The following is a 25,888-nucleotide window of genomic DNA, read 5'->3' as shown; positions in this document are numbered from 1 at the left end:
GGCCTGATGAACAGGCATCATGAACATTATGTTATTCCCCGTATGTTTAAAATATCTGTGATTTATTTTGGATTTTGTGGTTTGCAGTACTATTGAATCATATTGTGTGGTACCAACAATTATTTTGACAACCCCATTATAGCCAGTGGCCTACTGTTGAATAAGAATGCATTTGTTTTTTCTAGTTTACCTTTGAGTGTCTTACTCAAATAAAGTTTGTAAAGTTTAGTAAAGTTTTATTTGCCACATGCACAGTTATACATAGTACAATGCACAGTTGTACCTGCAGCCAGTGGTAAAAGTACTACAGTAGAAAGAGTCATAATTCCACAGAGCACACACACACACACACTCACACACACACACACACACACACACACACACACACACACACACAAACAAACGAAAAGAAAAAGGGAAAGTAAATAAAACAAAATACTTGAATGCATGTTGGGCATGTACTGTACTTTCCACCAGTAGTCATGAATAAAGTGTGGACTTCTAGATGTCCTGTGGTGGTTACGTTGTTTTGTATGGAAGGATTCATCTGTTGACATTGGCCGTTGTTAGACAGTTGAGGCATTTAGTTAAACAAGTTCAAACTGCAATTCAGTCACTTCCCAGCAGGCTAAAGTCAGACAAATCCAGGTCAGTAGCACAAATGTCAGGATACGACTTCGGTCTCTGGGAAATCCCTCCGGGAGAGCAATAAACCCTCGGCTTAATCCTACAAAGACCCATACTTCTTAGTTCCAACGTGATATTAGTTTGACTTCTGCCATTATTCATGTAAATAGTGCAGGAGTTTATTGGGGCGGGTGGAGCCGGTTGTGGTGAACAACCGTATCCTGCGCTCATTGGTCACATATATGACGGACATTGGCGCTGACCAATCAGAGCCTGTTGCGGTGAGCTCGCTGGTCCAATCAGCATTGAGTTAACGGAGTTCCCAGTGGCTGCTCTCTGTGGTGACAGCATTTAGCCTTTCATATGTTTCATTTTCTGTTTTATATTCTTCGCCGTGAAACCCGTGATAGCTCGGAACCGCTACCGAATAACGTCTCCGTTATAAGGTACCTCAGAGCAAACGCGTTTGCTATGTTTGTGTCACTAGGTTCCTGTTAACCGGCAATTAATGCTGATAGCTAACTGCTAACAGATAGCATAGCTATTTAACGATTTGGCCGGTACAGGCAGACCTCTTTGTCTGACAGGGGAAGGCGTGCTCTTTTGTTAGGCTTTCCCTTTGTCCATTCGGGAGAGAGGAACTGTTGGGTCAGGATTTCACGATTATCCGCAGTTCTGAAAGAATTTAGAAAATGCAAATCCCGAAAAAATACTTCACAGAAGGCCTGATTCAGTTGACGATCTTACTCAGTTTGATAGGAGTTCGTGTGGATATCGACAGCTACTTAAGCGGGTACTATACTCCTCTGACAGAGATTAACTTGGGTCCTAGCTCGGCTTACACCCAGACACCCTTTCACAATTTGAGAGATACTCTTGACGGATACAGCGTGCACCCAAAATGTCCCGAGTTGGACTATTTCTTTGCAAGTCGACGGCTTCTAGACGAGGTGAGGACTCTTGGTTCACCGCGGTTCCCCACGCAGTTGAACGCATGGCTGGTGCACCAGGTGTCTGCCACTGACAAGGCTGACAGTGGGCCTTCAACCAGCAACAGCACTGACACCAATTCGGGGTTAGAAAGCCCCGGAGACGAAGCCAGAGATGTCGGTGAACACCTGCCTGTCAGTGGCCGAGAGGTGTACCAGACAAACCCTGACCTCGGACAAGGGCCTTGTGGCGCTGGAGCCTGCGGGATTCCTAAAGAGGCAAGTGTGTGTATGATGCAAAATAGAGTTAAAAGGAGTTTGCCGTTAGCTAACCTACACCACGCGGTTTATCTAACAAGGTGGTCAGCTTAAGTACTTTGCTAGACAGTGAACCAGAATTTAAACTTCCGCAATTGGTGGATAATGCTATTACTAGCTAACTGGCGTCACCATCCGCTGTTATGCAAAGATGGGAGTCTATCCAGCAAGTAACTTATTATGTTGTAACAGTTCCTGCTGGACCAGGAAATAAGACAACATTATACTGGCAAAAGGTGACATGGGCTTATTTTCGTTTTTGAATGGTCTGTCCTGTTCTTTGCCACATTGCAGTTAAGTGATAAGATAAGTCTGGCAGTGCTGGTCCTGTTAGATCAAGGGACTTACATTTATCATGATAGTAACTTTCCAGACAGTTCTAGTTACTGGTCTAATAATCAGACAACAAGGTTTTCAAGTATGACCAGTGGTAAGCTGTAATCTGCTGCACCTGTCATTCTTTGCTAGTATGCAAGTTGTCAGATTTAGCCCTGCTGTTATATAGGTGTAATTAACAAATGAGATCCTATTGAGATCATTGTGTTGGGTGAGCACACAGGTTTCAGATGTAACGCTCGAAAAGTTGCTCATCAACTCTTTACACTTCAAGAATGTGTTATTTAATATTGCAGTTGACAGGTGCCTGCAGCCTTTAACACCACGGTGTTGTAAGACTTTAATCACGCCATTTCTGTTCTCCCAATGATCCAGTTTGGTAGCTTAGGATAGAAACAGCTGCTTGGTGTATGTTGTTTCCTGAGGGCAGTTGATGTCGCCAGTTGTGTAACTGTATCCCCTTTCTTCAGACTCAGCCACCAGCTGTGGGCCTTGTGAGGTAGAGAAAAGAGGCTTAGATCCACACCCTGTTTGCTTACACAAAAGCAGTGGTCCATACTTCAACACTGCCCCTCCTTGGATTAATGTTTAATGTGACAAAGACATATCTTTTTATTTTTCTCTCGCATCTATTTTGTAAAAAACACACAAATATGGGATTAAATGTTTAAGCGAAAAGTTGTTGTTTGTGGAAGTACACTGGTTCAAAGGACACAAGGAAAGCTGTGATATTTAAAGGTTTTCACTGACTGTCTTAATTTTTTTAGGCCAGTTCAAGCTGTAAAAGGTGGAAACCAACAAGCTCAGACAGAGCTTGGGCGAAATTAAGCAGATGTAGAGTACAGTTTGACATATTTTGGCCTCAGGATTAATGTAAAAAACGGCAGCAGTCATTCACCTTTTCAGATGTTTGAGAAACCACCTCTTGTTATTGCATTGGGTATGACTGCATGTAAAGATATCAAGAATATTCCATCTGTGACAGCTGCTGACCCACATTACTATATCGGGCCATCTCAGGGCAATTGGCTTAACTATTGTCAATGACGGCTTGTTAAAACAAACCTGGTTTCTGTCATAACAGGAGAGTTACATAACAGAAGAATCACATTCTGTGATCTGCAGTGGTATCAATGAACCACAAATTGAATGATTTTGGGGAAGTTTCTGGATGTCCATCAACAAATAATCTTTGCTTTTTCTTTCTCTTCTGTCTTGATTCACCTCATGTTCCCCATTTCTATCTTCCCCTTCTGTCCTTTGGCCTCCATTTGTTCTACCAGGAGGACAGTGTTAAAGTTAAGGAGGAGGAGGAGGAACCTGCTGCACTCACTCAGCTGGCTCACAGCTCCACACTAGAACAGGAGGTACGAGTCCACTTCATCACAGTTGTGTTCATTAGTTGCGGTACACTGTTAGCAATGCCACACTTGACATCTCTGGTTCAGAAAGTTCTGATTTTGGAATTGTTATTGCACTGGAGTCCTAACATAAATCTGTTATGTATATTTGTGAGATTATAATACACTTTAGTCACTTTATAGTGTTTTCACCTGAAAGTCGCATTACCACATGGCCTTTTCAAGATTAGGAGTAGCTCACAGAACAAGACATTGTCCTTTAGTAAGGTAGATGTTTGCCTTTTTTTTTGTAGTAACTACGATTTGACTGGAGATTTTGATCACAAAACATACCACTACATTCTATGATATATTTTTCTATTTCAGAGTCTGCTTGAAGGCATCACTGCTCTGTCCAATCCAGCACGTCATCAGCCTCCTACCATTGATATTGACCAGCACTGGAGCAATTTACTGTCTGTCACAGACCTTGATGTAAGTTTTCTGCGCCTTATGTGGAAGTACATATGTTTTAAGTAAGGCTTAATATCAGCTAAACAAAATTTCCCATACATAAACTGTAGAATGTTGTTATGGTACGATACTACACTATTGTCATACCAAAATATTGTTTAAAGAGAATTATCAAAGCTAAAAGGTCTAAAATGTATGTTTCTTGTGTAGGACTTTGACTCCCTTGTCACTGAGCGTCTGTCAGACCTGGACACTGACATCACCAGTGCCATCAGCCAGGATGTCAGTTTGCACGATGCCATGGTAACAAGTGCTGGAAGAGCTCAGTCCAGGACGGTCGCCCAGCAGCAAAGAGGTCTCTTACGGCTGGAGTCAACAGGCTCCTCACAGTCAGATGCTTCACCAGGGATGGCGCTGGGCCTTGCTGCACTACCCTTCGCCTCAGTATGTAATTTAACTGAAAATGTGCCATCAAACAGTACTCTGTGCGGCTGTTTGGATGAGGCAGTGTTTGACCAGATCAATCAGCTAGGTTTGGAAGGACTTGGTGCAATAGACACCCAGCTGATGGACTGTCTGGACAGCATAGACCCACATGTCCTTGAAGACCTGGACTCAGACTCTGGACTGTCCTTAGAGAGCAGCTCTGGAGGCCCAGTTTCTCCAGGTTAGTTCAAATCTAAATGTCTGAAGAAAATAAATGTGTATATATATGTGTGATCTATATTAATACAATAAATGTCCTCACTCTTTCAGGGTCCTCCGAGATGTCATCGTCATCCAGTTCATACTGTGAGGATGAGTGTGGAGCTACAGGTTATAGCAGTGAGGTGGACTCGCTCCCCTCAAAAGGCATCATGGATCACAACACAATGTGGTCACCTGTTGATCTAAGTGAGAGCGTGTGGCATGACCACAGCTACTCGTCACCTGCTTTCTTTAACCGACCGCCAGTAACACTGCCCCACAAAAGCATCAAAGAGGAGCCTCTCAGCGATGATGATGGGCTACAGCTGGAAGAACGGGAGCTGAGCCGCGATGAGCTGCGCGCCCGTTCTATGTGCATCCCATTCTCCGTCATGGAGATTGTCAACATGCCTGTGGAAGAGTTCCTGGAGGTTCTTGACAGTCACGGCTTCTCCGCAGAGCAGGTGACTCTTCTGAGGGATATCCGAAGGCGCGGAAAGAATAAATTGGCGGCTCAAAACTGCCGCAAACGCAAGCTGGATGCCATCACAGGGCTCCAGGAAGAGGTGGAAAGACTGCAGGCTCAGAGGAACAGACTATTGAGGGAGAAACAGCTTACAGCCAAGACAATGGGTGCTGTGGGCCAACAGATAAAGCAGCTGACCAGAGACGTCCTGGCCCGGCTGAGGGATGGTTCAGGACAGCCTCTGAACCCAGAGAGATACACCCTGCAGTGCGGGGCTAATGGGAGGGTTGTAGTTCAGCCTATAAGACGGCCTGCTGTCTCCACATCGGCCGGGAACAAAACAGACAAGAGGAAGAAGGAGAAAAAGCAATGACCCAGTATTTCCAGCAGAGACTTGAGCTTTTCAGTGTTTGGATAGTTCCGAACCTACTTGCCTGACTCTGATTTTGGGATCCCCTCCTTTGTTCAAGTGTGCGGAGTCACCACTGTCGGGAGCCAGAATTGGAAAAAGCTGGAAAAAGAAAAGACACTCGGAACATAAACAAATAAATAAAACAAACCTATGTAAATAAAATGTCTCATGGGGCAAATGTAGCTAACACACTGGACATTCTTTGCCTGTTAAAGATGGACAATGCAGATGGGTGGTTTGAGGGAACAGCTTAGCTGCTGGCAATGCTATATGTCTCTCTTGTGCCTGATAACGTTTAAGTTGTGCTCTTATAATTTTTACATAAACGTGTAAGCAACGAGACACGTATAAAAATCCACATGGCCAGCATTGTGACAGTTATTGGATATCTGAGTCCGGGGGATTGTGTTTCCAGGTAGTCTTGCCTCTCAGTGTGCACCTGTTCTGTATAAAGAGGAGGTTAAAGATTGTATTTATTAAAGTTTCCTAGGTCCTTGATGTGCTTACATGCATCACGGGAGGACAGCATCTTTTTTTCTTCAAAATGGTAACTTTATCTCAAAGTGATAAGAATATTGCAACATTACTTATCTAATGTTTACACAGTTTGGTTCAAGATTTTTGAGGGCATGAACAGTTAAGTAAGAATCTGAAGTTAAATAAAAAAATAAATACAACTTTTTTAATATTACATGTCATTATGACAGAAAGTATACCAATGATTAAAATTAGAAGGCCTTAATTTGCATTTGGAGTGTTTTGGTTATTGTGTGTGTACATGATCCAAGATGCATAATATCATAACAAATATACTTTATGAGTCTGCCATGTTTTAAACCAATATTGAACATTTAGTTTCAAGCACAATTCGACTAAATCCCTTTCATTTCAAGTACTTTTAAGTGTTTGGCAAGATTATATTCTACCTCAAGCCTTAGCTTTTGTTAATTTTTAGTTTTTTGGGAACTGAAGTGCACTCACTGATAAAAATAAATAAATAAATAAATAAATCCTTCATTATTAATGTAACATAAACTACCCACCTTCTGAAAAAATACAATCACCAACTCTATTTAATAGGTTTGAATGTGATTTGGATGTTGCTTTTTTATATATTTGAGATTATCTGAGAGTTGAATTAAATATTGATTAGAAGTTGCCATCTTATTCATGGGAACACTGCTTTATTCAGTCAACTGTGTGCGTGAGATAAATGGAGCAAGGTGCATACATTAGGTAATCGTTTTCCTTTGTCCTTGTTTGGCCAAGAGTTTACTTTTGCTGTTTGTTTCTTTTTCAAGTTCTGTACATGTTATTCTTTGTTGCTGAAGGCAAATGTGCTTGGTTGCATGGTGAGTGTTGAAAGAATGATTTTGCTTTAAGAGTTTGCTCTTGCAGGCATTGTTTTTTTTTTCGCATTAAAGAAATAAACTGACACTCTTGTTTTTTTCATTGACCCCTTCTTTGAAAAACCAGTAGAGGCAGCACCATGTCCTCAAGAAATACCTTCACAGTAATGTTACTGCAGTTACAGTAACTTAGGCAAAGACATTTTAGCTCACTTTATCTTTTACGGTCATAGTACATCCACAAATCTAGAACAAAGGTTGCCGCATGTGTTTGTATCTTCTTGAATATGTTACACTACCAAATCAGGCCTCTTCTTTCCCTTCCAAATAACGGGTTTTAAGGTTTTATTTGGAACATCTGTGCTATCCAGAGGGAGGCCCGAGTTTACCGTTGAACTTCAGAAGAAACACCGGGGATGCTGTGCTGGAGCCAAAGTCAAAGAGCGGAGAATGAGGTTAAGGCCGGCGGTGCCATCTGTGGTCATGGGGAATGTGCGGTCTTTGGCAGGCAGGATGGACGAACTGTGTGCTTGTTGGGACCCAGCAGTGTTGGGATTTTGTGGAGACCTGGCTGCGTGCGGACTTCACGGACCACAGTGCATCTGTGCCCGGCGTTAAGACTTTAAAAACTCCACAGGCGGATGGTGTTGGAGTTTACAGCCCTCCCTCAGCGGACAAGGCAACAGCACGAGACAAGATCCACGCGGCTGTTGCTATGCAACTGACCAAACAGGCAGATCACCTTGGACACAGTTTTGCCCACTATTTTTGTAAATTTGTTCATAAGACTTTTTTTTTGCTTACACTATTTTCTGTTTTTACTAGATAATACCTTTATTTTATGTTGATCTTATTTTATCTTTTTTTTACTAGTGGTTTTTAAGAGTGTTGCTTTTATGTGCATATAAGCTACAGTGAGCAAGTAATTTCCCTTGTGGATCATTAAAGTCTATCTAAGTCTAAACTCACAGAACTGGAACCTGTAAACACCATACTCGCAGTATTGCAGTTGAAAACATTTGCTCGAATTAATGTTCTGAGTTTGGGAAATATTATGTTAGACACTGTTACGGTGATATATTCTGAAAAGACCTTGCACACTTAACATATTAAGACACTGAAGCTAGGATTGGGTGTGTGTAGCAAAGACATTTGAAGACGAAAGGAAAAACTTTCCAGGAGAATAAATGTAGTACACAAACATACAGGTAGTGATGTGACGTTCATGAATGAATCAGTCTTTTGAACGTCTCTTTTAAGCGAACGATAAGACTTGGTTTGCAGGTGCGAGCATCTCCGAGTTTGAGTTGTCCACAGCACGCTCTATTGACACACCTATATATGCTCAGCTATTAGTTAACTAATACGAATGTGGAGTATGAGCCCATCCGAGTCCCACTGACGGGAGATTGGAGTGGAGCCAGATTTATAGCTTTATCAGGGAGGAAGAGGAGATATATGCGATGGGAAAAAACAACATGACTCAGGGAAAAGAAACATATATATAGAGACATTTGGATGCACTTTTCTGGAACTGCCTCATTATTTCAAGGATGTCTTTAATTTCGTTCACTTTGTTATTGTTGACATTGTTATGATTGTTCTACAGTTTTGCATTCACATTTTTATCATGTCCTAATTTTTATTCTAGTTTTGTATATATTATTTTATATCCATACATATTTTATTCTTATTTATTATTATTTTTTAAATTTTATTTACAGTTTTTCTTGTGCAGGAATTTTTATAGTAAAGTTGTTTTGCATTGAAGTTATTTGTAGCCTGCATAATTTTTATAGTGCGACAAAGTTTTTTAGGTGAAACTTGATAAAAAAAAGAGTTACCCCTGGTTGACTTCTAAAAAACAAATGACCATAAAAAGCCATGAATGCGTCTTTGAAAGGAACGGCTCCTCAAGATCTGGCTGTCTTCAAAGAGCCATAAATCCCATCTGTACATATAGGCTAGTGAGTGAAACGCGTTTCCTTCCAGGCTCCCGTAGACAGTACGAATATTAGCTTTTGGCGCCTACCACAGTTCCTCCCTCACTACCTACTAACAGCAGACTATACCACAGAGAGAGACAGGGGCAGACCTCGTGGTTAAGAGGCATCACCGAAGCTAGTCTCGTTGTTTTTAGGGTGTGTATGCAAAAGTTTATCTATTTGAACGCTGCATCGTGCACCGTGCATGCTAGATTTGATTGCTTCGTCCATGCAGAACCACAAGATGAATACTAACGGTAGCTTTGTTTTACTCTTTGGACTTTACCGCAAGAAACGCAGCAGCAGCTCATCTATTGTTTGAGTACTAATGTTATATTTTGTCTTTAAAAAAAAAAAAGTCTTAAAGTAGACGTGCACATTCGAGGATTTATGCAAGTTTGTTTTTTTTTATCGTCGACCTCCAAATAGGATTTGTGCACTTTTGTCTGTATTAGCACGTACCTTAATCGGCGGGTTTGCACTTGCGAGCACTTGGTGATTGCTACAGTTTCTAAGTTTTTTTTTTCTTTTTCTTTTTCGTCAGACATTTATCTTAACAAAGTAGTACAGGTCACTCTGCACATGGGGGATATTTTCTTTACCTACGAAGGCCTGTGCTTATATCGGCTACAGTTAGCACACAGGCTAACCTTCGCTACTGTGTTATTGTGATTTAGCTTCGAGTGGAATGCCTAGCTAACAAACGCGAAGTTTTCAAAGCGTAATGTTATATTAGAGTTAGCGTGTCGGCTTTGCCTTCCTGGAGTAGCTAGTCGATTTTAATTACAGTAGTAATCACAGCGAGTGTTTTAACGGCCCTTGCATCAGTGGAGGTTATGGTGGGGCCTACCCAGTCCTCCACTCGGCGTGGAGAGCAGTAGCTTTTATGCTTACGCCCACTTTCCACTTCATTAGGAACTCCAGTGAAAATGTCGCCTTTGTAACAAAACAGTCCTGCACAAAATCTTTGTCGAAACCGTATAAGAAAGGCGTTAACTCAACATTATGCTATTTTTTTGCGTGCTGTTAAATGAATGAATGAAACAAAGTTTCTGTTGCTCATAAGCTCACATTTTTATCAGTGAACCAACATTTAAGTGTGCTCGTGTATGTGAATCAATTCTCACCCTCTTCCATTTAGAGCACAAAATGGGCAAAAAACAGAATACCAAGACTAAGAAGGATCCACAGGAGGCACAAGATGAACCTGAAGAATTTGTTGTGGAAAAAGTGCTCGACCAACGTCTTGTCAATGGGAAAGTAGAATTCTTCCTGAAGTGGAAAGGATTTACAGAGTGAGTTACCTGGGACACCTGAACCCTGCTGCTGAGCTGGAAGTGCTTCCCTGGTATGGGGTTGTGCTATACTTCTGTCTGTAGTCATTGTGGTTGCGTAGAGGAGCTGACGCTCCATACATGCTGTTTTTTTTTTTAAACTCAATCCTGTTGGTTTATGAATGGAAATTGGTGTTAATGGATGTTTTGAGACACAAATGTTGGTTCTCTTTCCTGCTTATTTAGTGCCGACAATACCTGGGAGCCAGAAGAAAACCTGGACTGCCCAGAATTGATTTCGGCATTTTTGGAAGCACAGAAGAACGTGAAGGAAAAGCCTGTTCCCACCAAGAGGAAGGCCTCCACAGATGAGTCGGATGAGACGGAACCCAAGAAAAAAGATGTGGTGAGTTCATGAAAAGCTTTACATGCCTCTTCACCTGGCGGCCCCTTGAGAGATAAAAGCATTTCAGTTTAATCTTTGACATTTGTCAAAATTCAAATCACATACATCCCAAAATCTGTATTACTGACCTGAAAAGAATATATATTAATTAGTAAGGCCTACGCATGAAACACCTCAGAAATCAATGAATCAGTAGGAATAGTAAAATACAGCTTCTTAAAGATTATATGAATCTCTGCCGTTGTCTTTTTTTTTTCTGCATATTTGACTGTGTTTTGTTATCACATGTAGGCTGAGAAACCACGCGGCTTTGCTAGGAACCTGGAGCCAGAAAGGATCATTGGCGCAACAGACAGTAGTGGGGAGTTGATGTTCTTGATGAAATGGTGAGTAACCAGAGGAAAAACTTTACATAGCAATCCCATTCTGTAAATCCAGTATTACTTGCACTGATGCTCTGGTTTTGTATTCTGCCATGGTTAATTCTGTGAGATCCACATATTTTGGGTCAGTGACATTTCTTTATTGTAGCACTTTGGCTACACAGCATTTAAATATTCAAGTTAAAATAATGAACATGAAGTGCAGACTCTCTTTAAATTGCGGCTGTTCACATCTAAGAAGTAATTACTAAATGTAATGGCACATAATTACCTTCAAGAAAATGTTGATTTTCGAATACCAGCTCTCTTTAGTAGTTGTTTGTGAGTCTTTCTGGCTGACTCACCATTGGAGAAAACTCTATATTTATCCGTTGCAAACTCATGGGTTGCTGTGTGCATTTTTGGTCCATCTGTCCTGTGAATCATCATCACCATCACACTGATTGAACTGGGTTTTACAGGTGTATGCTTTTGGCTCAGCCTACCTTTTTATCCTCCATCATTCTGCAACAGATTGAATCCTCCCCACACACACACACACACACACACACACACAGTGGTTTGCTTGTGAATCCTGTGTATTTGCTGTTCTAATGTCTTCTCTTTATGGTAGACATAGGCATAATATAATATGCCTACCTCTTGATGGGATGTTGTTTACCATTGGATCCCTTTATCATCCACTGCTATCATCTTTGGATGTCTTCCAGGCCTTTTTTTTTGTCACAGAGCTGCAGATTGTAACTGTTGATGTGACCAGCCATCTCTCTCTGATGGATTTGTTTTTGGAGCCAAGGAGGATATCCTCTTTCACTTACGTTCAGTGATCTTTTGGAGGGCAGGTTATGGTTTCACATTAAATGTTTCCAAATTGAGATGGCACGTGTGGAATAAACTCCACGCCTTTTACCTGCTTTATTGTGGAATAAAATTGTATTACCAAGGAATATGCCACACCCATCCACCAAACAGGCTCTTGCCCATTTACCTTTGATACATGAGGCAACTTAAAGAGCTGTGATTATTTATTTATTTATTAAAGCTTTTCTTTAAGCAACACTGGAGAGTCTGCACTTTAAGACATATTCCTCGTGTAAGGGTTTCTGAAAAACATTTCAGTTAATGACTAAAATACATAATTGATGATATAATTACATGTATAAAAATAGACTTGTGTGTCTGCATTCCTGTTGTAACCGATCATCTGTCCCGTTAAAGTAACTGAAATTAAAAGAGTGGATTTACAGTAGATGGACTCCATGGCTGTAACAGTGTTTACTTTTGTCTTTTCTTAGGAAAGATTCTGATGAAGCAGATTTGGTCCCAGCCCGTGAAGCCAACACCCGCTGCCCTCAGGTGGTTATATCTTTTTATGAGGAGAGACTGACATGGCATTCCTGTCCAGAGGATGAAGCTCAGTAGTTCTTCCCTTCGGACTCTACAGTCCCTTGCATCACCTTTCCTCAGGATGTTTTTTTTCCCCTCTCTGGCTTGCCTTCTAGTACTAGCTTTTTAGTTGTTTCTGAAGACGTTGACGTTGACTAACAGTCCATGAAAGCTTTGTTGTACATATAGGCTGAACTGACTGAGAGACTGACATGTATGGTGACAGAAGTCTTCCAATATCATTAGGACTGACTGGTTTTTGTTAATCACCGTCCATATTCATACTTTTTTGACTGTTTAAATTCTAATTGGTAAACTGGTAAAAAAAAAAAAAATAAAATAAAAATGTATATCAAGTATATCACGTTCACAATCTCGTGTAAGATGCCAATCCCCACCCCATGCTAGTTCTTATATATTGTTCCAGGGGTGCATTTTGTATTGTCTGTAAATATCATTTGAAGTTCTAATAAAGGTTTTATGTGACCAAATTTCACTGTTACAGTTCCAATGAGGTGTATATGATTTTTTATTTATTTATTTATTTTTTAATTTTTTTTTTTGTATTGCAGGTTATATTTTGATAGCATTTCAAACTTGAAGCTGTGCAAGCTTTAGTATTTTCCTGTTGCATGTTTTACAATTTGGTCCACATGTTACAATTTGGGTTCATTCTTGCACCGTGTTGCAGATGCTGATCAGCCGCGACATTAAAACCACTGAATTACACTGAGCCATAGGACCCGAAAGCCCCCACTAACGACACTTACCTGACCCCTCAGGACCCCCTCAGAAGGCCCATGACTCCATTCTGAGTCACAACAGCCTACAGTGTATATGATGAGGCACAAGGGAGACCTGCACAATACTAGGAAGGTGGTCATAATATTTTACTTAATTGTTGTATTTTCAAACCTGGGGCAGGAAGCAAAGTCAGACTTCCCCACACTGCCCACAGTGTTCAATGTTCATATCGTCATGCCTGATTGTAAACAGTTGGACTTTAAATTGTCAATTGTCGTAATGCACGTTGACCCCTTTAAGATAATGAGCTGATGACCCACAGTTGGACTTCTGAAACCTTTTACTTTTTAAATGCCCGTTGCTCCTGTTCCACGAGTCTCCAGGGTTAAAGCTGTCAACGGTGCAGTGTTGTGGACTCATCTCGTGACTGGCATTAGGGCATGAGAGATGGACTTTGGACCTGCCTTATTGTGGATGGCATGGCAACTCAGGATTCTGTTTTCGCAGAGAATTTACAGTGCATTATTCGAACCCCTTTTGTCTTCTCTGTATGTTTTAATGCAAGAAGAAAGGCAAAGCTGTTTAACACATGGATGGCGTTTTACATGTTCAGTAATGTCCGTTTCATTTTGTCAGTTTTATACTGAATGGAGGAACCGTAGAATGATCAACCACTAAACAGTGCACCGTTGCCATCTCAAACCCAGGAGACTCATTAAAAAAGCATTTTGTATTCATTTTTTCTAAACTTGAAAAATCTTTCAGGTATAAGTTTGGGATACCTTAATTAAATCAAGTGTCTTATCAGGGCTACACAGTCATGAAGTGTATGCTAATTAGCCCATCATCTCATCACAGGTTAAAAAAAAAAAGCCGCAGTGATCTCTAGGGCAAAAGAAGTGAGTCAGGCTTTCAATCACAAAGTCCCCATATGCTGTGTCCTCATATCACACATATTTCATATTTATACATCATTGGACAGTCACAGGCTTCTAGAGTTAAATAAATGCAGAAAGAGGTTGTAAAAAGAATCTACATGTGGGTGGAAAAGACCACTTTCTTTGGGCATCCTTGGCTACATTACCACTCTTAAGTGCGTGTCTAAGGCATAGTGATGGTCCACATCATGGAACAGTTTCCTGAGTTTGCCCCAACCAGTCAGTCAGATTTAATGGAAAACTGTTAGTCCTGTTAGTGGTTTAAATTTCAATACCAGCAACTGAATGGCTCTGTATCTGTGGACTTAAGATAAGGAAACCTCTGTATGCAAATCTGCAGCCTACCTGCCTACCTTCATGTTTTAGAGTATTTATTTAAGGTCATTTGTCACTTGTTCGGATTCACTCCTGGGCTGGACCGGATTTAAAGGCAACTTTGGTAAGATTACTCTAATTCTTTAATCTGAACTATTGTTGCAGTATGAATGACCTGTATTTACATGATCTACTCTGCGGTAGGGGAGTCGTACTGCTCATATCAGACGTGGTGAAAAAGCGAAAGCAATAAACTGAGGGTGAAACTGTAGGATTTAAATATCTTTCATGCCTCTTGCGTGTATATGACTTATATACATATATATTTATTGTTGCCTCTGTGGTGTTGCAGTCATCTCTATTTCTCGATGAATTTTAGTACTTAGTCCACTGTCAAGTGGCTACCTCAACGTTTGGGAATTAAAGCTCCTTAAGTGTATGTAGCTGCCTCTTTTTCAAGGGGCCAAAAGTAATTGGACAGTTGACCAAAAGGCTATTGCATAGGCTGCATGGGTTCTTCCTTCTTTAATCCTTCATTATTTAAGCAGGTTAAAGGTCTGGGGTTGATTCCAGGTGTGGCATTTGCTGTTGCTGTGAACCCACAACATGCAGTTAAAGGAGATCTCAATGAAAGTATAACAGACTGTACTTAGGCTGAACAAGAAACCAAACAAAATTCATTGCACAGATGTAACTGAGATCGGCCTGTACCAAAACGATGGGAAGAAGAAGGTATGCAGAAGGCTCGGAACGGCTGATGATCCAAAGCGCACCAGCTCTTCTGTAAAACGTGGTGGTGGTAGCGCGATGCATGGGTATGCAGGGCTTCCATGCAGAGCCCAAATCATTGAGATCGTGTCCAAATATTTATAAACTGTAATACTGTAATACATATACAGTTGGGACTGTCATCTGGATTTTTAGAAAAAACGGAAGTCACGACATGCAACTTCATAGTTTCATTCATATTCAGCAGTCAGCAGGAAATTGTACCCATTCTGTTGCTGTTGCAATGAACTGGTCATTGACATCAGGAGGAAGAGGACACCAGTGGAGTCCATCACATCAAGTAACTGAATGGACTGCTACTAGTACCTGGGAGTCCACATGAGCAACAGGCTGGACTGAAGGGACAGTGATGCTGTGTACAAAAGGGGCCTGAGTAGACTCTACTTTCTGAAGAAGCTCAGGTCCTTCAATGTGTGCAGTGAGTTACTAGAGTCTTTCTACCAGTCTGCTGTAGTGAGTGCCCCGTTCTTTGCCGTGGTTTGTTGAAGGAGTAGTACCTGCAAAAAAGACATCGGCAGGATCAACAAATTGTTCAGAAAGACTGGACATGTGATCGGTAGGGAGTTGGAAATGTTAGTCTCAACAAGGGACAGGAGGACACTGGACAAACGGCTCTCCATTATGGACAATCAATCACATCCACTAGAGGTTTAGAGGAGCTCATTCTTCATCAGACTGATTCAGCTCTGCTCCCACAATGAACACTACAAGACTTCTTCTATTCCTTATTCTATCCAGCTGTATAACAGCTCCTCTTTTTGTGACAATTAAGCTACTATGACCAAGCAATTTCCCTTATGGCTCATTAAAGTCTGTCTAAGTCTTGGATGTATATACTTTATAAAAGCTAGATTTGTGATTTTCTAACAAAGGAAACTTACCGTCAATAAAAAAAGAAAAGAAAAAAGAAAACAAGGCTACATTGTTAAGTGAATAATATTGATTGCGATTTTAATTTCTTAGCTCCAGTTAATAGCATTATGGATATACAAAAAAGTTTTGTGGTGTGTGAGCTTATCGTTCAGCTCGCCTCCTCCCACCAGGTGCTACCATTTAAACTGATCCTGATTAAGACGCAGGTGGGCAGTGGGGAAACGCACTGCGCACTTCTCTCAGAGGAAAGGGTTTTTGGGGCCAGTTTCTGTCTGAATGAGCAAGTAACGTTTTTAGGACTTTTTATTTTGAGTTTTTTTTTTTTTTTTTGATATTTTACGTCTGCGTCAGCAGGCAGGGCCAGGCGAGGAAAGTCGAAGGGAGCGTTTGGAGCTTTGTATTAGCGGCAGTGGTTCGGGTTCGGGCCAGGCAGGGGTTAGCCTTAGAACCAGGTCACTGAGTGGGTCCTGGTTGTCTTCGATCACCGGGTCACGTCTCTGGGAGTGAAAAGGGGGAAAGGTAGGCTCAACCCGGAATCAAAATTGGACTTAAATGTCATCATATTATTGTACAGAGGGCGTTACCACTTTAAACGGCGTCAGTAACGTTCTTGTGTTACCAATGAGAAAGACGATGCATTATTTCTATTTCTTTTACATCATGTGCTAAATACTCATTCAAATGTTTTTAATTAATGCACCTTTTCTGTTTTAAGTAGAATAGTATCTTTTCAGGTTCTGTTGCCGATTGTGTCATGTTTTTATGGGCCTAGATTATGGTTGGAAAGCTACGTTTTGTTTTTCGTTTTGTTTTTCTCATAAATCCGGTTTATTTGCATAATTGCAGCCCAAAGCAAAGTACTGCCACCATATTATGTAACCACCAGATTCTGGAACGATCTGAAGTTGCTCCACAAAGATCAATTCGCCTAAAGCAATGGGAGAGTTTGGAATTTATTGAATTCTTTCCAACAGAAGGGATGACTCGTGATCAAGGAAAGGATACACCTGGATGTTTTTTTTTTTTTTAAGAGCACAACTTTTAGATTTGTGTTTTTCCATGGGATGGTCTGGTGACTTTCTGTTTGTGCTTATTGATTAGCTCTGCTTGAGGCCTGTGTCCCATTAATGTGTAATTGAGCAGATGATCCAGTGTGATGACAAAGCCTTTAGATATGCTCATGATGTGAGAGTATGTGGCCTTACACTATGATTTAAGAAGTTGTCTGTAACTTTTACTCATATGGTTTGTTTAAAAATTACGTAACCTAAGATGACTTGACATCACAATGGCTACATTTGTTTAGCTGGTTGACTGGGCTCTTTTTCTCGCTGCAGGAAAGCGTGTCAGTGTGTATCCATGCTGAGGTGTTTACAGCCAATATCCCCCCCTCCCTCACAAACTAAATCCCTCCTTTGCCCTTTGTTCTGCTTTGTGCTGCATCAGCTCCAAATGTTTGCGACATTCACACATTGCTAGGTGATGCAAATTGTGCACTGGAAACGACAGACATGCAGTTTTTTTACGGGGTGTTACCTCTTGTTTTCATCAATTGTTCCTAAATGCTCCTTTTTATTTATTTTTTTTTTTTTGCCATTGAAGATTGGTGCTCAACTAAAACCTAAAACGTTTGCAAGTTGGACCAAATTTCTTTCTATGCAGCATACAAATACGTGTGCTTTTTATTTCTTTCAGGTCTTCGTACTCATTATGGACAGTATTCTGGAAAATCTCTCAAAAACTGTAAGGAGTCATGATTGTGTGGTTATGACAGAGTCAACAAACATGTTTGTTTTTCAATTTCCATGCATCGTTTGGCCTGTTTTGACAAATCACAACCCTGGTTTAGTGTTTTTCCTTTGTTTTTCTTTTTCCAGGAGTTCATCAGCATCTGTGTTCAGCATCCAAAGCTCCATAAAGATGACCTCTGGCACACACATATTGACTATGAGATCTGCATACATGTAAGTGCCCTTTCAAGAAGTCTAAGAGATTTTTCGGGTGCTTACTGACGTTAATGACTTGTCTCTCTTCACAGACCAACAGCATGTGTTTTCGAAAGAAGACTTCCTGTGTGAGGCGGCGTTACAGTGAGTTTGTTTGGCTGCGCCATTGTCTCGGACAGAACGCTCTCATCATGTATGTTACCGCTCTTGAAGTTTCTGTCATTTCATATGTTGTGGTGCATTTCATCCAGTAAACGCTGCATGTGTTTACTTGGCTGTAATGCTGTTTTTTGTGTGTGTGTGTGTGTGCGCAGAGAGTTGCCCAAGTTGCCACCTTGGAACCCCTTCTTCAGTCTGAGGAACCCAGAGCAAGTTAACAGGAGAATGAAGGGCCTGCAGGAGTTTTTAGAAAAGTGAGTTTCTGTAAACCATTCATAACCCTGAATTTCACTTCCAAATACTGTTAAATGCTTATTTGGCAGAATAAATGTAAATGTTTTATTTATTGAACACATATTGAACAGCTCCAGTTAATAGCATTATATATATATAAAAATAAATAAGTCACTGACTGAATGGATTTTATTCAATATCCTTTCTAGTGTTTTTCGCACTCCCTTGCTGCTATCGGACAGTCGCCTCCATTTGTTCCTCCAGTCAGACCTTAGCATCGCAAAGATCGAAAAGTGTGTTCATGGTAAGACCAGGTACACCGTGGCTGAAGCCATACAACGTTCCAGCGGTGGTTACATTGGCAGGTTAGAAGACAAGGCCTCGTGTGACTCTGACTGCGAAAGGTATGATAATAGAGAGAGTGAAGCCTTTAAACAGTTCAGTGTTGGTTTAATGCCGAAATGACCTGTCATTTTTTATTTTTTTTTCTCTCTCCTCACTCGGCAGCTCATCATCGTCAGGCTTGGGACTAAGCGTTGACTCTCCGCAGAGAGTTAGCCCCATTCCTTTCTTCCAGTCCACGAACTGAGATCCAGTACGGAGTTCTGCCATCCCTCTGCTCTCTCACTGAGCCTTACAGCATAGCTGTGCTGCACCTTTACTTCTTTCTCAATATAGTTCATTGTTGAACTGGTCTGTGATGTTCTACTAAGCTCTTGCTATTCTTAACCTTCAAAGAGCAAAAAAAAAATTTTAGTTGTTAACTTCATTAATCCCCTTAAACCTTTATTTTAATTTGCCTGAGATGTCTCTTAAATACGTGCCTTAATAATTTAACTTGTGTGTATGTGTATATTTTCATGTTTTTAAAATATGTAAAGCCTATATAATAGTGAACACTTTAATATCCTCTGTATATATTTTTATCACTGTACCGAGCATAGCAATGAATGTTTTGAAGTGAAGTTTTAAGGAAAAAAAACTGAATGCTTTTATGATTTGTTAATGGATGAATAAACTGTCTTTTTTTTGGAGGAAAATAGGCTTGCATCTACATACGCTTTGTGTAAATCAGAGTTTGGTTAAATTTGATGTCACATACTTTACTACAGTTTGGTCTTGTAACTTATCGCTGTGTGTACAGTACAGTCATGCATTGCTCTATCAGTCCAGTAGATGGAGCGTAAGCATCGTAGCAGCCTGAATCCACTGAGTAAACAGAAAAAGGACACAGTGCTGACAGGAGATGGTTTAGGACACACAATTTGTCTACCTAAAATAAAATATTCATCTCCCATTTTGAATCTCAATTCTCCAATTTTGGCAGTGGGTGCATCTGCTCTGTATTTTTTTCAAGAAAGAACTGGTTTGTTTCCTTGAATGGCTCTGATCATCCGTTATACACTTGGTTACAACACTAACTAAACCATGGGGTTTGTTGCGTCCACTATTTTAAAGTGTGTAATACATGGTTGTGTGCAGTGTCATTGCAAATGTCTTTAGTTTTTGGAGAGGAGATTTAGTGCAGGTCATTTCAACTCTATCACAGCTTTCCCAGCTGAGATGGTCTAATTAAACGTAGACAGCAAATTAATTTCACTATTAGACTGCTCTTGAGAATCACCTGAAAGGAACAAGACAGCTTTAAACAGTGCGCGTGATACAGGGATGTGTGTGTGTGCGCAGGAGTGCCGGACAGCCCCGTAAATTGAAAGCTGATGAGAGAAGCAAAGGCTCATTAAAGTAGACAGCAGCCGCCCTCCGCAGCAGCAGCACCACCACCACCTCCTCCACCGCTGCCAACCAGTGGACTGATACGCAGCCAGCCCAACGTTAGACCTGGCCCGTCCTGTGTCTCCGTCCTCTTCTCTCCTTCCCCTGGATGGTGCTGTCTCCCTGTGCGCGCAAGCCATAATGAAGTTGTCAGTGACTTCACACAGCAGCCGCTGAGATGTTCTCACGCAACACACACACACACACACACACTGTGGTGTCGTGTCTGAAAATGCACTGACAGTTGCGAACACATGTAAATATGTGCTGGTGGGAAAGTTGTGGATGAATGAACATTTTCTCCTTTCATCATCCTCTGTCACTTTCTAAGTCCCACTGGTTTTTGGTTGAAGCTCTCCGTCTCTGTTTGCTGTTAAGTTTGACCTTATCAACGTGCTCCGTGACAGCTGTACGGCATGGCACACGCGTCCACCGTTCGGTTCAAAGTCGGTCACTTGGTGACAAAATGAAATGCAGCTGCAAGCGGTGGCATCTTGTGTGTGTGTGCGTGCACTCATCTGCCTTTCTATAAGAGAAAACATCTCACATTTGGATATTGAGTATTCACGGTACATGTCTTTTTCAGCCTGGTAATTTATAACTCAATTTCCAGTGTGCATCGATGCGCTTCATACCTCCAAAACACCAAACAAAGCCCAAACCCAATTGTATTTCAAAGCAATTAGGGTGTCCACTGAGTTGTGAACGTCCCACGTTGCAATGGCTCTGGGCCCGTGTGATATTTTTAATTGTTAATTTTCTGTCACATTAGTCAACTTCAGCAGCTTTGGACAGGTGACTAAGCTCCTGTAGGCAACGCATAAAATGACACGGAACATACCACTCTCAGCTTTTTGATGCAGTGTGGCGGATGGGGCTTTTATGTGCGGGGGGGAGGGGGTGTTGAAGGTCCTGCTGTGTGTGATGAGTTAAATGACAAGAGGGTATATCATATTTACAGCTGTTTTATGGTAGGGACCTCTCTAATGCTTTTCAATATACGCGATGACTGCCAATATTAGTATTAGTTTATGAGTTTAAATTATTAGCTCATTTAGACTTTCACCTGAAGCAGGGAATGGCGTCACCTCCCTGACCTTACAAAAAGCCAACAATGGCAAAATCCATATGAGCAATTAGCCTGCACGGCTTTCGTCTGCGCCAGCTCTTATTTTGTTGTCTTTCCGTCACTCTTTACTCCTTTTATAATCCTCCATTTTCTTCCCTCTCTCATTATCTCTCTATGAGCTGCTAAGTTAATTATCTGCACTTTTGTAGTTGGGGGCGCTTTCTGCTGACACGGCAGACCCACTGTACCTCAGCTGTCAAACCGAAAGTAGGCCCGGGTCTCGACCTTGCAGCTTCCTCTCCAATCTCTCTCTGTCTTTTTTTTTTTTTGTGTGCTCTGAAAGTGTGTGCGTAGTGGTGGTGTTGGGGGTCAAAGGTGATGACTTGCATTGTATTTGTGATTATTACCTCTAAAGTGCTATTGCATAGAGCATCATTAAAAGTCAATGCTCCTCCCTCACCAACCCCACCATCACACGCCTAAACACACACACACACACACACTCATTTTGCACGCACTCCGCACATCACCACCCATTTAGCAGCTAAAATACGACTCATGCGCAGATAAATGTCACAGGGCCATCTATCTGAGAGTGTTAAAAGTCGGCTAATGGAGATGACATATTAGCTGCCCAAATGACTGCCATAAAAACTCCCACCATACCTTGCAGCGCTGCCCGGCCTCTGCGACTGCAATAGGATACGACACTGGCACTGCAAGCGTCTGTCCGATGGAGGGTGATGTCATGCTGTGTGTGGTGGGAGTCCTTTTTGATTTAATAAATTCTGTAGCTTCCGAAGGTGGGATCGCCGAATAACGACTATAAGATAGATGTAAGGTATTTACTAAGGGGCCACCACATAATATTGCATCACACACTCAATATAACACTTTCGATGTAATGCCAGTGACCTCTCACCTTTGACCCTTTCGTGGAGTAATTATGAGTCAGGTCAGCTTTACTGTTGCTGTTTGTGTGCGTGTCAATAGCAGAGCTGCCCTCGCGATCAATACCCCGTCCTACTTGAGGAGCCGCCACAGGTACGTGATCACCTCCTCCACTCCTCCTTCATTCCTCCTATCTCTATATTAATTACCCTTCTCCACCCATGCGTGTCTTTCCCTCTCTGAGTGAATGGAGCAGTTGTAATTGCTTCTCTCTGGAGCAGTTAGAAGCGGCACAAAGGAACCGTATAGAAACCGCATTTGCATTCGAGATGAGCCGAGATGGAGAGGAGGGAGGGAGCACTGCCCTCCTGCCCTACACCGAGCGGCTCCACTTCCACTGTCTTTCTCCCCTTTTTCCTCTCCTTGCCTCCCTCCTCTCATCCATTGTCTCCTTCTCTCCATTCCTCCCTCCACCTTATCTGCTCCCGCCACCCCCACCTCCTCCCTTTTCGCGGCATGGTTCCCCTTGCATTGTCTTTCCAGAGAGTCCCAAGGTCGACGGGAGCTTGCTCATCAGAGCAGGGTATTGTACGCTTAGCGTTGGTATGGATGAGCTAATTTGTGTGAGGAAGTGTGCGCACAAAACCTGCATGTGTGTGTGCGTGTGTGTTTGCGTATGTCCCGAGGCCTATGAGCATATATGTGCAGAAATATGCAGCTGTGTGTGTGTGTGTGTGTGTTGTGTGTGTGTGGCAGTATTTCTAATGGCTGGCAAAAAGGGGTGAAGGAGGGGAGTCTGTAATTAATAACTCAAAAGCTCAGAATTGCAATTTTTTATAACCACCAATATCTCACCACCTTTCAGACCTAAGCCATCACTCTCACTCACTCCCGTGGAGCACACACACGTGCACACGCATACACACACGCACACACCACCTCCTGAGGGCTCTTCTTTTCCAGCTTGATAAGCATTTCTCGTTTGTTTTAGTGTTTTGATCAATACAGTTAAAACGCCAAACCAAGCATAATTAGGTCTGCGATGGCTCCCACTGTGACTGAATAGGCCTCACCTAGGGAGGTGCTCACCATTATCATCATTACCCTGTGTGTGTGTGTGTGCGCGTGTGCTCGTACCACACACGGCGTGATCTAATAGAATTGACAAAGTGCACATCAGGACGTAGATTAAAGGAGAACTCTGAGCTATAGGTTAATTCCAGCAGGTGATGGAGTCCCCCATTCGCCGCGCTTTCAGTCACCTCCATCTTCATTCCGGTAATCATTTAGACAACCTTAACAATGCATCTCTGCCAGCAGGTTCATTTCAATATGTTACGGGCCACCTCAATCATTTTTTTATTGGTTTATTTACTCAGAACGATACATAGACGGGGACGAGAGAGATCATAAATTGTCCACAATTACCATTTTGCACGGTAAAAGCGATGCTCCTTTGTGCTATAATCCAGGGTGAAGACCTTTATAAAATCCATCTTAGACAGTAAGGACGGTTTTAAGTACTCGGAGCACATTTACGTTCACCCCAATTCTATATTTCCCCCATTAATGCTAAAATAAACCTTAGACTTGATGCTTGTGCGTCATTTTGTGCGCAATACTCATCATCCGACGACCCCAAAACGCGAGTTCTAGATGTTTATTTTTCTCAAATGTTCAGCTTTGATCTTAATCCCCACATCACTGATAACAAGATCGAAGCTACTCCAAGGGTTAAAACTAAGGTAGCTCCTCTTTCATCCTTCCTTCTCTCATTTTAATCAATTGTAATGAAGCGGTACAAGGTTGTAGATGACACTCCTATCATCTTTTATCTGGTCCTGCTCTTTCAGCTTAAAATAAAAAAAAAGAAAGAAAAAAAGTGCAGTTTGTCTTCAGGGTCACTGCAGTTGCTTATAGAGAAATGCGAACAAGGGCAGATGACAGACACAGGTTTAAGCCAACATATACGGGAGTTTAGGGCGAACTGTCCCTTTAAAGACAGGGCACGGGAGAGAGGACGTCTCAATTCTGATCACGGCCAACAAAGAGCTTAATATGATATGTGGCGGAGCGTATGGCGTATGTGTGGTTGGAGGGTTGCACAGGTGTCTACGGGGGAGAGAGCGGGAGATGCAAACGGCTGCTGTTTGTGGCGGATAATTTCACAGTGGAACTGTATGTTGTGCATGTGCATATGTCTACAAGCAATGTGTGTGTGTGTGTTTTAGTGTGTGTGTGTGTGTGTGCCTGGGCGTGTGTGTGCGCCAGGGAGGGAGCGGGGTGGGAGGAGGATTTAGACCCATCATAAAGGAATTCTCCCCCCCAGCCCGTAGCTCATCCCGACACTTTTATGCCTTTTTATTTTCAGGCCCATTGCAGCCAAGCCCAGAGATGTGATTTATACTGCCTGGCAGCATGGGCACTGCAGCAAGAAAGACAGATGGAAGGAGGGAGGAGAGGGGGGGAGGGTGGGGGGAGGGGTTAGTGGGAGTTGCGGAGGGAGAGAGGGGGGAAAGGCGTGTGTGTGTGTGTGTTTGTGTGTGTGGTGTGGTGGGGTTATAAAAAAAGGAGAGATGAGGAGGAAATGGGAAGCAAAAGAGAAAGGGAGACAGAAGGCAAAAAGTACAGATAGAGGGAAAAAAGAAATCTCCCTCACTTTTGTGGCGAGGGCTTTCTCAATTGTCTCCATCTCCCTCCCTCTCCGCCACGTCTTCACCTCTACATCTCTCTCTCTCTAATGAGTTATTGGCCCTGTCTGACTCAGGAAGAGAAGCCCCATCTCTCCACCACACTGGCGCCCTGACAGCCTAAATCACCCCCCTCCACACACACACACACACACACACACACACCTCTCACACCCCTATATCCCCTTCAACCATTCCTCTATCCCCCCCCTCCCCCCCCCCCCCCCCCCCCAGGCGACCGGGACTCTCCTCCTCCTCCTCCTCCTGCTCCTCTTGCTTGCCTCACGCCTGCCTGAGATGTGTGAAATATTCATGGCGCTCCCATTGATTGGGACGGGAAGTATTGGGAGGGAGGTGGGCACTTGACAGGCTCGGGGTCTGAGGCGGCGGAGAAGACGAGGGGGCCGCCGCCCACAAAGAGACAGCTCACTTACAGGGAACATAGACTGAGTGCAGGGGGTGCAAGAGACGGGCAGACAGGGGCGGTGGACAGAGGTGGCAGGGCTGTGAAATGGGAGGCAGGTGGAAGCCGGGAAGAGACGAAGGGGATCTTGATGTTGCATGCAGGTGCATACTTTGGATGTGCGCGTCTGTGTGTGTGTGTGTGTGTGTGTGTGTGACACCTGCCTGCTGGTGTGGTGGTTGTACTGTCTCTGCGCCGTAACATCTCTCTTTGTCACCCAGCCGCCTGAGAGGAGATGAGCTGCCATGCCGACTGTCGTTCATCCATCACGAAAGACAGCACACACACACACGTAGCCACACACACACGGGTTCTCTCTAGAATACGAAACTAAACGCGTGCTTGCTTTCGTCGACATTTTCGCTCGGATGAAACATTTTTTGGGGGCGTCTGTCGATGCGTTTTTCCCCTCCCGTCCCTCTCTGCCTCCACCCCTGACCGTAACTGTCACAAAAGTATTCCAGACAAGAAATTACCTTTCAAATTCAGCTTCGAAATGAGACCTGCGGCTGCTGAAAAAAAATACTCGCGTTATTACCACATTAAATCATGTTTATTTTGCCCAGAGACTTCAAATATGATACTGAGTACGCATATCTGTCTCATTCGCAGCGCCCGGCCTATTCTCGAAA

At 42.5% G+C, this 25,888-nt stretch overlaps 3 protein-coding genes across 5 annotated transcripts; all 3 read left to right on the top strand.

The window, feature by feature from the left end:
• The first annotated feature begins 938 nt into the window (after positions 1-938).
• On the top strand, positions 939-7,039 carry nfe2l3 (nfe2 like bZIP transcription factor 3). The gene is made up of 5 exons (XM_047605335.1): positions 939-1,835; positions 3,494-3,577; positions 3,938-4,045; positions 4,235-4,691; positions 4,781-7,039. Exons 1-5 carry the CDS (start codon positions 1,320-1,322, stop codon positions 5,548-5,550), a joined length of 1,935 nt encoding a protein of 644 aa, XP_047461291.1. The 5' UTR covers positions 939-1,319; the 3' UTR covers positions 5,551-7,039.
• A 1,878-nt stretch (positions 7,040-8,917) lies between these two features.
• On the top strand, positions 8,918-12,863 carry cbx3a (chromobox homolog 3a (HP1 gamma homolog, Drosophila)). 2 transcript variants are annotated; one of them, XM_047605403.1, is made up of 5 exons: positions 8,918-9,079; positions 10,065-10,218; positions 10,444-10,603; positions 10,895-10,989; positions 12,282-12,863. In XM_047605403.1, the coding sequence occupies exons 2-5, from the start codon at positions 10,073-10,075 to the stop codon at positions 12,406-12,408; spliced, it is 528 nt and encodes a 175-aa protein (XP_047461359.1). In that variant the 5' UTR covers positions 8,918-9,079; positions 10,065-10,072; the 3' UTR covers positions 12,409-12,863. The 2 variants fall into 2 exon arrangements, with proteins under 2 accessions (XP_047461359.1, XP_047461358.1); XM_047605402.1 differs by having other exon boundaries at positions 9,001-9,180.
• A 1,555-nt stretch (positions 12,864-14,418) lies between these two features.
• On the top strand, positions 14,419-19,667 carry snx10a (sorting nexin 10a). Of its 2 annotated transcripts, none has more exons than XM_047605401.1 (7): positions 14,419-14,493; positions 17,727-17,774; positions 17,909-17,995; positions 18,070-18,170; positions 18,292-18,390; positions 18,580-18,774; positions 18,878-19,667. In XM_047605401.1, the coding sequence occupies exons 2-7, from the start codon at positions 17,742-17,744 to the stop codon at positions 18,957-18,959; spliced, it is 597 nt and encodes a 198-aa protein (XP_047461357.1). In that variant the 5' UTR covers positions 14,419-14,493; positions 17,727-17,741; the 3' UTR covers positions 18,960-19,667. The 2 variants fall into 2 exon arrangements, with proteins under 2 accessions (XP_047461357.1, XP_047461356.1); XM_047605400.1 differs by lacking the exon at positions 14,419-14,493 and adding an exon at positions 16,232-16,550.
• Positions 19,668-25,888: the final 6,221 nt, after the last annotated feature.

Source organism: Mugil cephalus, chromosome 14 (assembly GCF_022458985.1).
Source record: "Mugil cephalus isolate CIBA_MC_2020 chromosome 14, CIBA_Mcephalus_1.1, whole genome shotgun sequence".
NCBI classification, from domain to species: Eukaryota; Metazoa; Chordata; class Actinopteri; order Mugiliformes; family Mugilidae; genus Mugil; species Mugil cephalus.
This window is presented reverse-complemented; position numbering and strand designations above follow the sequence as displayed.

What these genes read in the sequence shown, in the direction of transcription:
- nfe2l3 (XM_047605335.1), top strand. Translation starts at nt 1,320, where the DNA reads ATGCAAATCCCGAAAAAATACTTCACAGAAGGCCTGATTCAGTTGACG. An exon ending in TGTCTGTCACAGACCTTGAT is followed by an intron (nt 4,046 to 4,234) that starts GTAAGTTTTCTG and finishes TTTCTTGTGTAG; the next exon opens with GACTTTGACTCCCTTGTCAC. An exon ending in TGGAGGCCCAGTTTCTCCAG is followed by an intron (nt 4,692 to 4,780) that starts GTTAGTTCAAAT and finishes TCACTCTTTCAG; the next exon opens with GGTCCTCCGAGATGTCATCG.
- cbx3a (XM_047605402.1), top strand. Translation starts at nt 9,129, where the DNA reads ATGCTAGATTTGATTGCTTCGTCCATGCAGAACCACAAGATGAATACT. An exon ending in CCACAAGATGAATACTAACG is followed by an intron (nt 9,181 to 10,064) that starts GTAGCTTTGTTT and finishes TCTTCCATTTAG; the next exon opens with AGCACAAAATGGGCAAAAAA. An exon ending in AACCCAAGAAAAAAGATGTG is followed by an intron (nt 10,604 to 10,894) that starts GTGAGTTCATGA and finishes TATCACATGTAG; the next exon opens with GCTGAGAAACCACGCGGCTT.
- snx10a (XM_047605401.1), top strand. Translation starts at nt 17,742, where the DNA reads ATGGACAGTATTCTGGAAAATCTCTCAAAAACT. An exon ending in CTGCAGGAGTTTTTAGAAAA is followed by an intron (nt 18,391 to 18,579) that starts GTGAGTTTCTGT and finishes TATCCTTTCTAG; the next exon opens with TGTTTTTCGCACTCCCTTGC. An exon ending in TGTGACTCTGACTGCGAAAG is followed by an intron (nt 18,775 to 18,877) that starts GTATGATAATAG and finishes CTCACTCGGCAG; the next exon opens with CTCATCATCGTCAGGCTTGG.